The sequence below is a fragment of the Erythrolamprus reginae genome, chromosome 2 (genome assembly GCF_031021105.1).
Source record: "Erythrolamprus reginae isolate rEryReg1 chromosome 2, rEryReg1.hap1, whole genome shotgun sequence".
NCBI classification, from domain to species: domain Eukaryota; kingdom Metazoa; phylum Chordata; class Lepidosauria; order Squamata; family Dipsadidae; genus Erythrolamprus; species Erythrolamprus reginae.
The window spans coordinates 104,903,223-104,917,260 of NC_091951.1; the positions used below are offsets into that span (position 1 = coordinate 104,903,223).

At 35.0% G+C, this 14,038-nt stretch overlaps 1 protein-coding gene across 4 annotated transcripts in view; it reads left to right on the forward strand.

Annotated features, from left to right (window-relative positions):
• The window catches only part of GEMIN5 (gem nuclear organelle associated protein 5), a 37,255-nt gene that overhangs the window by 3,344 nt on the left and 19,873 nt on the right, over window positions 1-14,038 (forward strand). For all 4 annotated transcript variants that reach the window (XM_070739008.1, XM_070739009.1, XM_070739010.1 and 1 more), the window contains exons 4-15: window positions 259-407; window positions 700-816; window positions 2,362-2,494; window positions 3,068-3,230; window positions 4,456-4,668; window positions 5,679-5,764; window positions 6,704-6,786; window positions 7,421-7,557; window positions 10,010-10,083; window positions 10,835-11,016; window positions 11,739-11,878; window positions 13,163-13,334. In XM_070739008.1, coding sequence (XP_070595109.1) covers window positions 259-407; window positions 700-816; window positions 2,362-2,494; window positions 3,068-3,230; window positions 4,456-4,668; window positions 5,679-5,764; window positions 6,704-6,786; window positions 7,421-7,557; window positions 10,010-10,083; window positions 10,835-11,016; window positions 11,739-11,878; window positions 13,163-13,334 — 1,649 coding nt within the window. The remainder of the gene's footprint in view (window positions 1-258; window positions 408-699; window positions 817-2,361; window positions 2,495-3,067; window positions 3,231-4,455; window positions 4,669-5,678; window positions 5,765-6,703; window positions 6,787-7,420; window positions 7,558-10,009; window positions 10,084-10,834; window positions 11,017-11,738; window positions 11,879-13,162; window positions 13,335-14,038) is intronic.

Consider the following 14,038-nt stretch of genomic DNA (forward strand, 5'->3'; position numbering starts at 1 on the left):
AGTTATGGGGGGAAAGTTATCATTTTTGAATTGTTTACAATTCATATGGGCTGAAATCTCACTGATTTCTCCCACTTATTATTTCGTGTAAGCACTTCCATCCTAAGATTTATGTTTACCACTCTGTTTTACAAACAACAAAGATTATGTTAAAAGTATGAATGGGCTGCATTTAGTATTGTGATTAATCATTGAACATGACTTATTAGCTAAGAGATTAAATATTTCTGGCTCAATATAAATCTTTTTTATCTCAAGCTATAAGGATGGGATTGTGATTGTTGTGGACATCAGCAAAAAGGGAGAGATTGTTCATCGCCTAAGAGGTCATGATGATGAAATACATTCTTTGGCATGGTGCCCTGTGCTTGGAGAAGATGCTCTATTCAGTAAACAAGATTTCCAAGGTATATATACAAAAAATATGTATTGCAATAAAAAAGCAATGTGAATCTTATAATAATAATACAGTTTATACGTGGAATGTTTGTGTGTGTGTTTGCTTTTAATAATGGGGGTTTTAGTGTTTTTTAAATTATTAGATTTGTTTTTTACATTGTTCTTGTTATTGTTGTGAGCCGCCCCGAGTCTACGGAGAGGGGCGGCATACAAATCTAATAAATAAAATAAAATAAATAGCTTTTATTGTGGAATCCAAAATTACAATATTATTTTTAACTGATTTCTGGACACTTTCAGAAGAAGATGCCATTACAGGAATTATAACAGAAGAAGCAAGTATAGAAAAAGGCTATTATTTGGCCTCAGGAAGCAAAGATCAAAGCATTCGTGTATGGAACTGTAATACAAATAGAGGTAAGTTTGGAGGAATTATATTTTGACAACACAGTATGATATTATTTCCTCTGTTTTCTCTTCGCAACGTTAAATGTTTATCAGTTACATGTTAAAAAAGGAATTATAATAATAATTTGAAAAAGGGAGCTGCCTCCTCAAATGTCATTTAACATAACATCCAATTCTGAATTATGTGATCTTAAATGTGTTGAAAGGACACATAGTCTTTCTTTATAATAAAGCCAACAATGATAATTGCTAAAGCTGTTTAGATTCCCTTGGTTTCTGTACTCTGACTAGGCAAGTCTTGTTGAAATGAGGCTCGGGTTTAGCTGGGTTGAGTTTCAGCATACAGGTATAATTCCTGAGAAATAATAAAGGGTCCTTTAGACTATGACCTTGGCCATTCTGCTTGTAAATGGCCTCTGGCGGAGCCATAATGGGAATGTTGGAATTGTCCTGGTTCTTGATCTCTCAGCGATGCCATTGATCATCATTATGGATTGACTAGAGCAATTGAGGGCACTGTTTTCCTTTCTCTGTGTGTGATTCCAGTCAGTATGATGAGTAAGAGTTTGAAACCTGGGTGCCTTACTTGGGAGATGCCTTAAAGCATGATACTCCTGTTTAACATCTACATGAAACTGCCAAAATAACTATGTTGTCATTTAGCGTCTAGTACTAACAGATAACCAGTTGCCTTCTTATGCATTTCAAGATGCTGATTAGCTATAAAGCTTTTCATGGCCCATGGCCCAGTTACCTGATAGATCCCCTACATCCTATTGCAGTGATGGCAAACCTTTTTTCCTCAGGTACCAAAAGTGTATGTGTGTGTGCTATCATGCATGTGCAAGTGCCCACACCCATAATTCAATGCTTGGGTGAAAATGGCCTCCCCCACAGCCCAGAGGCCCTTTGGAGGCCGGAAATGGCCTGTTTCCCAATGTCTGGTGGGCCTAGTAGGCCCATTTTAAACCCTCCCCAAGCTCCAGAGGCTTCCCTGGAGCCTGGGGAGGGCAAAAATGCCTTCCACTGCCCCCCCCCAGAAGCAGAAAATGGCCTCCCAGAGCCTCCCCGCAAGCCAAAAATCAGCTGGCCAGTGCACACATGCACACTGGAGCTGAACTAGGGCAATGGCCACGTGCCAGCATATATGGATCCACGTGCCATATGTCTTATTGTCTCACATCATGTCTTAGTGTTTTTGCCCATTTCGTGTAAGCAGGTCCAACAGGCACATTCCAGGTCACATAAGTTAAACAATGTAGTCTGCTGCAAGAAGTACACATTTTCTTTCTCTCTTCTCTTGAAGGCCAACACACACACAAGATTTGAAAAATTGACCTTCTGAACATAGTAAATAACTAAATTTCATGTATTCAATCAGAAATAAGACTTATTATGTTCAATAATATTTAGGTATCAGCCTGTATGTTACAGAACATGTGCAAAAGCGATTAAAAAAAATAAATGGAACAATCCCATTTTCATTCTGGAATTTCTCCTTTATTTTGCTGTCAATGTAGGCTTGAAGTCTCTTATTTTTTTTCTTTTTGCTAGTGGTAATGATGTTGAAATTGCCCTTTTTGAAAAGAAGAGGTGGAGGTGTTGAACCAATGGTCAAAGAGCGTATTTGGTTAACACTACACTGGCCCTCAAATCAGCCCACATGCATTCTCTCCAGTTGTTTTGGGTGAGTATTCTCTCAAATGGCTGAGTGAAAGGCAAAAGTATAAGAGAATAAGTTTGGGGGTGATGTTGATTAATTCCTTATCATTATATATTTTCTGTGTTTATTGATACAGATCCAAACTTTTTAAAAATGACCTTTCTTTTTTCTAAGCAATTTGCTTTGTATTTCTAAAAAGCACCCTCTGGATGTGTGAATCCTAGAATCCTGAGGCTTTGGACATATAAGCTCAAATTCTATGAATTGCATCTTCAACATATCTGGAGAGCACTGTTTTGGGGGCATTTGGTATACGTCTCTATACTTGTACACTGCATTTTTTCAAATTCTTTAAACAATGTAGAAAGATTTCCCTGTGAATTATAATGATCATTCTGTAGGTGTGAAATAAAGATTTTTAAATTTCTGTTTTGAAATATAATTTTATTAGACTTCAAAACATTGCAGTTAGTATTTGTTTAAGAATATTTAATATTTTTTGCAATATTAATACTTGGTGTAAAAGATTATGTACTTAAAAACAACCTACTTTATGAATTAACACATTCTTGCTTTCTGCATGTTTACTTTTCATAGTGGTGAACTGCTGAAGTGGGATTTAGCTCAACCTGGGAAGCGGAAATGGGAGCTCCTGGGGACTTCATCTGAAGGACAAAACCATTCTAGAATAGTCTTCAACTTGTGTACTTTGCAAGTAGAAGACAGACAGCTTCTTTTTTCCATTTCAATGGACAGAGATGTAAGAATCATGTGTCGTGCTTGCTTGTTTGTTTTAAAAACTCCTTCAGATGGTTCTGATCTGAAGGTTCCACAAATGTCCCTGCAAAGCTACTATCAATGTTGATCAATCTTTCCTGCTGATTTGGGAATGTGTGAGATTTCTTCCTCTGTTTTTTCCTGATATCATTGCTGATAACTGATCTGCCTAATACAGACAAAATGATCAAATGTTTGTGACGGATTTTTGGTGGCATTTCCATTTGAATTACTATCATTTTTCTTTGTTGCATTACAGTTCACTTTGACTCCTTTTCACAATTTTTGGAAATACACTTCATTTTATTTTGGTCTTCAACATTTAACATCTTAGTTCTCGTGCAGAAGAATACTTTGAATCAAATAGCACATTAGCGTTTTAAATCTTGAATCTAGTCTGGTATCTGTAGAATTTGCAGGATTCTAATGTATTTATCCCCAGAATCTCAGAAGGAATCTACCATATTTTTCGGAGTATAAGATGCACCCCCCCCCCTAAAAGAGGGTGCAAATGTTGGTACATCTTATACACTGAATACAGCCATTTTTGGCCTCCAAAGGCTCTGCCCCTGCATCCTATTTTTTGCAAAAAATGGGGTGGGCAGAGGGTTTGGGAGGCCTGCAGCGTGCTTCTGGGGACTAGTGGAAGGCAAAAACACCCCTGTTTTTGCAAAAAAAAAAGGAGAGGCAAACAAATGGGTCATTTTTTGCAAAAGCAGGAGCGTTTTTTCTTCCCCCCAGCCCCTAGCAGCTCTTTGCAGGCCTCCCAAACCCTCTGCCCATCCCATTTTTTACCAAAAAAGGGTGGAAAATGGGTCTGTTTATGTGAAAAACGCAGTGCACAGAGGGTTTGGGAGGCCTGCAGAGTGCTTTTGGGGGCTGGAGGAAGGCAAAAATGCCCCTGCTTTTGCAAAAAAAAGGGGGCATTTTTGTAAAAAATGGGGCGCACAGAGGATTTGGAAGGCTTGCAGAGTGCTCCCGAGGCCAGGAAGGACAAAACTTTTTTTTCTTACTTACCTCTTTGAAATCTTGGTGTGTATATACACCAGTGCATCTTATGGTCTGAAAAATATGCTGCTAATTTTTAGAGCAGATCAGTGCTTCCCTTCAGAAATTCTTTGGAAAATCTTCATAATTTTCCTACTGAACTTTTCTGTTGCTTTTGATTTGTTTAATTTTTACTGATGTTCCTTTTTTTTTCTTTGTAGGTGAAGTGTTGGGATCTGGCAACTTCAAATTGTTGTTGGACTATGCCTTCTCTTGGAGGGTTTGTTTACAGCCTGGCATTTTCCCCTGTAGATACAGGTTGTCTTGCTATTGGAGTTGGGGACAGCATGGTCCGAGTATGGAATACCATGTCAATTAATAATCATTACGATGTGAAAACTTTCTGGCAGGGCATTAAATCCAAAGTCACAGCTGTAAGTATACTCCTCCTATTTTTCAATATATATATATATATATTATTTTCTCACCAAAAATAATGGTTTCCTATATTGGATATTACTTACGTTTTATGTGCCATGTTTTCCAGAAAATTAAAGACCCCACTTATATTTTTTTTGAACCCTGAAATTAGTGCTTGGCCTTATTGCCATGCACTGAAAAGCCAGATTGGGCTTATTATTAGGGAATGTCTTGTTTTGGGGGAAACAGAGTACTATGAGTGTTAATTTATTACATGTTTATTAAAATGTCAGAAACAATAAATTCACTTAAAATAATTTCATGTCAATTACATTATTTAAACATTAATAATAATAAAGCTTACTGTTTAGATTCTACTAATTAAAATCATTGCTTATGTCATAGCCATTAGATAAGAAAACAATTCTCAGCATAATTGCAGCACAGATGTTAAGATTATGAAAAAACATTAACAAAATCTGCCTTTAAAAGCAACACTAGAAAGTGGTATTTAAAAATGTAATGAACTGCTATAATTAACTTTGATCATGAATCGTTAAGCTTAATAACTTCATTCTATTACTGGCAACTATTACTATGGTACCAGGCTCTAAAAATACTACACCTGCAAATCTGTCTAAAGAGAATGTAGTTCTAATTATTTTAAATTGTTAGGATACATCATGCAAAGCTTTATTAATTTATTTGCTTGTTTGCTTACTTAAAAGTAGCTTCAATCACAGAGAGCATCATGCATTATTAGTTTTCTACTTGTGGTGCTTTCTCCAAGTGGACAAGGCTTATGGAGAATGCTGACAAATGTCCTTTAGTATATATTATATGTTCTGGTGTAGATATACTTTTATATATTTTATATATATTATTTATATTTTTATATTATATATATATTGATACATATAATGTATCAGCTGTGTTAATGTCACAAGTACAACTTGGATACAATTTGCATTGATCCACAATTCTGATTGTAGTGTTGAGATCTTAGTGTGTTTTCTGTTTGCAGCTGGCTTGGCATCCAACTAAGGAAGGCTGCTTAGCTTTTGGAACAGATGATGGAAAAGTTGGGATTTATGATACCTACTCTAACAAGTAAGATATTACTATTTTTGTTCATTAGTAGCTACTTACATATATAATGATGAACTATGATTAACTTTAATTATAGGTTTTTTTAAACAATCAATATATGGCTAGTTCACTATTCAGTAAACCATCACAGATGATAATAGGTAATAAGCCAAAACTGCTGAGATTTTGGCATAGTATGGACTCAACCAAAGGAAGAGTGTTGACCAAAAGAAAGTAACTCTTTGCAAAGATATCAAAATATAACCTTCTATTGTCTTCTAATTAAAAATATATCTTCTAATGGAAGATAACTTTCTATTGCAAGAGTCTTTGACATTATCAGCCTAATTCCATATGTTATTAGGGATAGAGATTTGATAGAACCATAGAATTAACATTTTAGTATTGTTTTTAATGTAATTATTTAAACCAAATCCAAGTTCATTCTAGGAAAATTTTCTGAAATAACTTCTTCAGACCATGTTCCAATTCAAAACCTTTGAGAAATCCAGGTCTTTCTTAGTTCTCTTCATAATTTGGTCTGTTGCTTCACAGAGTTAGTATTACTCCTTAATTATAATGTATTTGTATGTTCATTCTTATCCTTTGAGAAATCAAAGAAGAGGGCAAAATTTATCAAGAGAGGGGATCATTAATATTGTTACTGTTTCTTGTGTTGAGAAAATACAAAGGAAATTGATGCTATTCTTCTCCGTTCAACCAGACATACTTTTAAGGAGTGCAGGAGGATTGTGGAAAATGTTGCTGTTCTAGCTTAAAGGAAATGTTGGACTTTTCCTCATTTCTTTTGATATTTTAAATAATGCCATGGGTGGCTACTTCAGATATTGTCATGTGTTTCTTTAAAGATTATATCATTGTTTTTGGTTTTGTATTTTATCTTTTTATGATAAATAAAAATAAAAAATGATGCCAATTTTGTATATCTTTTCCTGTTAGGCCTCCACAAGTCTCCAGTACATATCATAAGAAAACTGTGTATACATTAGTTTGGGGGCCTCCAGTTCCTCCACTGTCTTTACGTAAGTCATAGAAATTTATTTATGGTTTTTGCATTGACGTTTTACTTAGTCAACATATTGTGATAATGCTCTAGAAATAGCATTATCTTCTGTGGTGGGCATGTTCAAACTACTCTATATTAAGTTTTGAAACTGCTTATAATATATTTTATTTTATTTATTTTTATTTATTTTTTATGCCGCCCTTCTCCTTAGACTCAGTGCAGCTTACAACATGTTAGCAATAGCACTTTTAATAGAGCCAGCATATTGCCCCGACAATCCAGGTCCTCATTTTACCCACCTTGGAAGGATGGAAGGCTGAGTCAACCTTGAACCGGTGATGAGATTTGAACCGCTGACCTGCAGATCTAGCAGTCAGCTTCAGTGGCCTGCAGTACTGCACTCTACCCACTGTGCCACCTCGGCTCATTATAATCATAAAAATCAGGACTACTCAAATTGACCATTGCTCTTTGCAGTAATTTGATTACTTATGTCATCAATCATATGGCATGATAGCGCTTTGATCCAATAAAGGATGAATTATTATATTAAAAGACATATTTAAAATAATTAATTTTAGATTTTTAAAAAATTGGATTGCAGCAAAAGGTGCACATATAAGAAACAATTGTTTTCTTTTTTATTTTAGGGGGAGACGGTGATAGACCTTCCATAACCTTGTATAGCTGCGCAGGAGAAGGAGTTGTTTTCCAACATAATCCTTGGAATCTAAATGGAGAAGCTCATGATATCAACAAACTCATTCGGGAAACAAATTCAATCAAAGTAAGAATTTTGACCTGGGAATGAAAACTGCTTTTTACTTCTCCATCTGCATTATATTTCAAGTAGAAAGAAGTAACATCTGTTTTCAGAATAGTGTTTGGTACATTGACATAGAATGCTTAGTTTTGTGTGAACTGGGCTGTTGGCAATTCATCATCTGTAACAAAATATAAAATCTTAAAACAGGTAGAAACACTGGTATTCAGGCAGTTCACATTGGTTCAGGAGAACCGATACCTAATTTTTTACTGAGTTCAACGAATCAGTTAGACTTATTCTGGAAAATCTGTGTTTTCAAAATGGAGTGTTGGCGGTGGTCTGAAAAATTCAGGTGAAAGGAAACGATGGGATTAAAGTAGAACTGAAGCGAAATAACATAGGCGTTAGTGAGAGAAAGAATTAGTGCAAATAATCAGGATAACAGTGGACATAGGCTATTACTGTACAGCTATGATCTAATAATCATTAGAAGGCAAAAGCAAAACAATTGTGATGAGCAGTTCTGACTTTCATATACTACTCAGAGCCTATAAAAAAGGAGCAGAATAAAAAGTCTAATAAATAAATACCACCTTGAATTTCCCAAGTAATCTTTAAAGCATAAGACACCACTTTGTTTTTTCTGTCATCTTCACTGGAAATCTGTTAGACATTTAAAACTTTTAAACATTTGAAAGTTTCATTCTTCTGTTATAACTTTTAAAGCTTTCCAAGTAGATTGACTAGATCTACTGATTGTGGAACTTTTATTATATTAAATCACTGTTGTAGCAAAATTGTCATCTATTATGCCATTATGTTTCTACCTCTTAATTGTATAAGAAAGTTTAAATGGAACAAATAGCTTTGAGAAAAGCAAGAGATTTGCATTCAGTCACTTCTTTTATTGTATCATACACCATATATCTCTTGTTTAGTTGTCCAGTATTGAAGTGGGAGCAAGGGGTGGAGCCAAAAAGCTATATAGGAAAGTGAACACAAGAACAAGGGGAAACAATCTGAAGTTAATTGGGGGAAAGATCAAAAGCAACATAAGAAAATATTATTTTACTGAAAGAGTAGTAGATCCTTGGAACAAACTTCTAACAGACATGGTTGGTAAATCCACAGTAACTGAATTTAAACATGCCTGGGATAAACATATATCCATTGTAAGATAAAATACAGGAAATAGTATAAGGGCAGACTAGATGGACCATGAGGTCTTTTTCTGCCGTCAGTCTTCTATGTTTCTATATGAAAGCAGTTTCTGATCTCTTGCTGAGATTCCGTTCATCCTCACATTTTTCTATAGATAGCACACTGTCAGTCCTGAATTTTCCTGAATTTTTTCTGGTGGTTTTTGTGATAATTGTATCTATTTTCAGGAAAACATCACAGTTGCCTTATACTGTAAATCTCCTGTATATATGCTAGATTGCCCTTGTTCTTACAATTAATGTATTTGTATTGTTTGATAAAAGATAGATAGATTCTAGATAAATAAGTTGTGATGAGAGATAGATAGATATACTGTACAGTGGTACCTCTACTTAAGAACGCTGGCTCAGAGTCCCTCTTTTTTTTTAAGTCTTAAAGTTTTGGATTTTTTTGATTCCCCTCACCTCACTTTCTTCCTTTGGCAGCGACTGTCCTCCTCCTCTTCTTCCTCCTCCTCCTCCCACCCAAATTCCGAGCTTTTATTTCTTTCCTAATAGGTTTGCACGCATTATTTGCTTTTACATTGATTCCTATGGGAAAAATTGCTTCTACTTAAGAACGTTTCTACTTAAGAACCTGGTCACGGAACGAATTAAGTTCTTCAGTAGAGGTAGCACTGTACTCTAAATAAAGGTTAAAACTCCATAGTCAGATGCTTTTAATTATAATTTTCTGACTGATTTTAGATTTTAGAAAAAAATATGTCTGCCTGTGGACTGAAAAAATACATTTTTTTGCAAAATTTAGGTAAACAGAAATTATATGGTGGGGTTTTTTTTTATTTAGTTATTTTTTAATTATATGCTTTTACTTTGTATAACTTCAGGCAATGTGCATAATGCTTCCACCTCTCAAAACAACAGTCCTATGAAGTATGTTGGGCTAAGAGAGAATGACTGACTCAAAGTCACCAAACCAGTTAGCTAGCCTAAGGAACATTTAAATTGTATGGTCTCCAGGTTTTTAGTCTAATATCTTGACCACTACATATAAAGCTGTTTTTTTTCCTTTGTCTGGTGGCAGCTGCTAGATCAGTTTTTCTCAACTTTGTCAATTTTAATATGTGGGTTGTTGGGGAATTCTGGGAGTTGAAGTTCACATGTCTTAAAGTTGAGAAACGCTGTGTTGGGTTATTGTAAAAATTGATTTCCTCTATTCTCCCTGAAAACCTTCAGCTGACTATTTTTACATTATACATTGAATGGATGACAGTATTATTAAGGCTCTATAAATTTATTTATTTTTTTTGTAGCACAAATTACCAGCCCACACAGAAATCAGCTGGAAACCAGATGGTACTCTCTTGGCTATTGGCAACGAAGATGGGTATGTGTTGAAATTTTAACTTCAATGCTAATTTGCCATTTAGTAGCAGATATAATGGTTGAGAGTCAAGTATATTGATTAGCCTTCCTCGTTTATTTTATTTTATGACAAATAAAATAAAATAACCGTTTATGACCTTTTGAACTCCTTTACTGGGCAACAGAATCAGCATAATTCTTCAGTGATTTTAAAAATATGTAATTACTTAGTACACAGAGACATTTTCCCAATAGATATGAGCAAATAAAGTATGAGCTGAAAAAAATGACATCTCCAGATATTGACTGATTGTGAGGTCATGATGTGTTTTGAGTGCCTAACTATATGCTCTTAACTTATCATTGCTTTAATATATAGTTGACATGGTTAATAATCTATCTGACTTTTTATGTCCTTTTTATGTCTATCTAATACCATTCCATTTTAATATCATGGAATAAATTTTGCCAAATCTTTGAATTCATCAAAATTAATGATTTAAGGCATTCCTACATTCATAAAATTATCATACCATGCATTCATCAAAATTAATGATTTAAGGCATTCCTACATTCATAAAATTATCATACCATGCAAGCAGATATAACACATAAAAAATATGTGCATATATACAAATAGAGATGGCTGTACTATTGTAATGAAGTATTCCAATTTGCAGGATATTCGGAGTGGAATTGTAATGTATGTGAATGAATTGTTTTTGAAGAACAGAGACTGAAGTTCAACTGATACTTCCTTTTTAATCTTGCAGATCAATTGAAATACTTCAAGCTCCTCATTTGAAACTGCTGTGTACCATCCAGCAACATCATAAACTTATCAATGTTATCCGTTGGCATCACGACCATGGGACACAACCAGAACTAAGTTATTTGATAGCTTCTGGCTCAAATAATGCTATTATTTATGTACATAATATCAAGAATGTCATAGGTGACTACATTTCCAATTCTTATTACCAGTCACTATTTAAACTGATGTTTCTCATCTTCTTCTATATTATTTGAATAAGACCACATGTGCAATTGTTCAGGTCTAAAGTAAAATATGTTTAAAGCTTCACCTCCCGTAAGATAGCCAGTCCACAATGGATAGTTTGTTCTCTTGATGACAAGAGTCAGAATATATTCCGAGATTGCAAAGTGGTTATACTGTAGCACTGCAGGCTACTTCAGCTGACTGCTAGCTGCAGTTCGGCAGTTCAAATCTCACCAGGCTCAAGGTTGACTCAGCCTTCCAACCTTCTCAGGTGGATAAAATGAGGACCCAAATTGTTGGAGGCAATATGCTGACTCTGTTAAATTGCTAACATGTTGTAAGCCATCCGGAGTCTAAGGAGAAGGGCGGCATAAAAATCGAATAAATAAACAAATAAATAATAAATCTGTAAAACAATCTTAGAGGGGGCTGTAAAGGCACTATGAAACAGCATAAAAATCTAAGTGCTATTTCTATTGCTGTTCAGGAAGATAATAATTAAGCAGCAATAATACTTAATTATTTTCTTCTATTTCATATTTTTCTTTCTTTATAATTTTCTGTATTATTTGTCATTTGTTTTTTCCCTTTGGCTCCGTGTATTCATTTTAAAAAAATGTATAAAAAGTAAGTTGTAAGATTTGAGAGCTCATTCAAACATTATGTTTTCCCTTAAGAGAGTTCTTCAGAGAAGCCTGTAATAATCACAGAGCCTTTTCGTACTCTGGCTGGACACACAGCCAAGATCACTAGTTTGTCTTGGAGTCCACATCATGATGGAAGACTGGTATCTGTTAGCTATGATGGCACTGCCCAGGTAATGTTTTTGAATTTATTTTAATGAGGTTTTTTTAATCTAATCCAGGGTTCTCCAAAGTGGTCAGTGTCAACCTCACAAGGATCAATGGGACTATCCATTATTGTTGTTACTATTATGCAGTAATATTATATAGTTACAGTACTATTTATTAAATTATTTTAATATAATAAATATTTTGGGGTTGAACAATCTGAAACTTTATGCAAGGATTTATTAGCTGCAGAATCTAATCAAATCAAATTTTTAAAAATTAAGAATGCCTTGATTTTTTTAAAAAATAGTAAAGAAAGCCAAACTTGAAAAAGCAGATTCGCAAACTGCATTTTGTATTTCTTGGGAATTTAGAATACTCATTGCATAAATGGTAATTCTTTCAAATATTTAGAAGCTGTTGCCACCTGAAAAGCAGAGTGTGAAGGATATTTATTTTTTATTGTTGTCATTGTGTATGCTTATCACTATGAAAGATTTAGTGAATGAGTGAATTCCATTCTGTCCGTTGCTCTTGTCTTGCACCTTCCAATGGTTAAATGTGTTCTCTGGCCTCCATAGTACAAATATAAAAACCAGGAGCCACATTTTAAAAACATAATACAAGTTAGAAGCAAGTTTATAGAGATAATATAGATTAGAGCCTTATATGGGCTTTTTCATGTAATTGATTTCTGTGGCCTGAAATAGAACAGAATTGGGGGTTCACCTGATTTAATGAACCTGTAGTGGACACATTGGCTTTTTGATAATACAGTGTTCCCTCGATTTTCGTGGGTGGTGCGTTCCAAGACCGCCCGCGAAAGTCGAATTTCCACAAAGTAGAGATGCGGAAGTAAATACACCATTTTTGGCTATGAACAGTATCACAAGCCTTCCCTTAACACTTTAAACCCCTAAATTATTATTTCCCATTCCCTTAGCAACCATTTAGATTATTACCATATTTATTTATTAAAGTTTATTAAAAAAATATTTATTAAAGGCAGACGAAAGTTTGGTGATGACATGACGTCATCGGGCGGGAAAAACCTTGGTATAGGGGAAAAAAAACATGAAGTATTTTTTAATTAATATTTTTTTAAAACCGTGGTATAGACTTTTCGCGAAGTTTGAACCCGCGAAAATCGAGGGAACACTGTAAGGTAAAAAGCATGTAAAGGCTAAGTCAAAACATTATACAGAAAAATACAGGTAAGTATTATCTAATTTTAATTTAATATCACATCTTTCGAAACCAGATATTTTAATGGGAAAACCATGTGGGACTGATGAGACATTTGTTCACAGGTTTGGGATGCTCTCAAAGAAGAGCCTTTGCACAATTACAGGGGACACCGAGGCCGTCTGCTTTGCACACAGTGGTCACCTGTGGAAACAGAGACCATTTATACAGGAGGTGATGACTTCTCTGTTCATAAATGGGTAGCTTTAAAGCAAGAGCATGTTCGCCCTCCCCAAGGTCAGTAAATTATTAATTCGTACTTTGACATAGCAAGAATTTAAAAAATTCCTAAGATTTATTTAGAATAGGGATGAATAGAATAGAATAGAATAGTTGGAAGGAACCATGGAGGGCTTCTAGTCTAACCACCTGCTCAGCCAGGAAACCCTATCACATTTCCCAGAAATGATTGTTCAACTTCTTCTTTAAGTCCACAGAGAGGGGCGGCATACAAATCCAATTAATAATAATAATAATTTAAAGCTTCCAGGGTTGCAGCATTCACAACCTCTGCAGGCAAGTTGTTCAACTGATTAATTGTTGTAATTGTCAGGAAATTCCTCCTTAGTTCTAAGTTGCTTCTCTCCTTGACTAGTTTTATATCCATTGCTTCTTGCCTTGCCCTCAAGTGCTTTGGAGAATAGCTTTATTCCCTCTTTGTGGCACAAAGAAGAGATGGAGAGCGAAGGGGGAGGAGAGAGAATGGTGCTTGTTCTTTTATTAAGTCAAAGCTTCCTAAAAATGTAATATTCATAGATTGAGTGTTGGACTAAGATCAAGGAAAGAGGCAGGGGGAACAGAGAGCATGTTCCCACTGCAGTGTTTTTGATTAGCAATATATATACAACTTCACAGTGCTTTACAGCCCCCTCTATAAACAGTTTAGAGAGTCAGCATGTTTCCCCCAACAATCTGGCTCCTTATTTTACTGACCTCAGAAG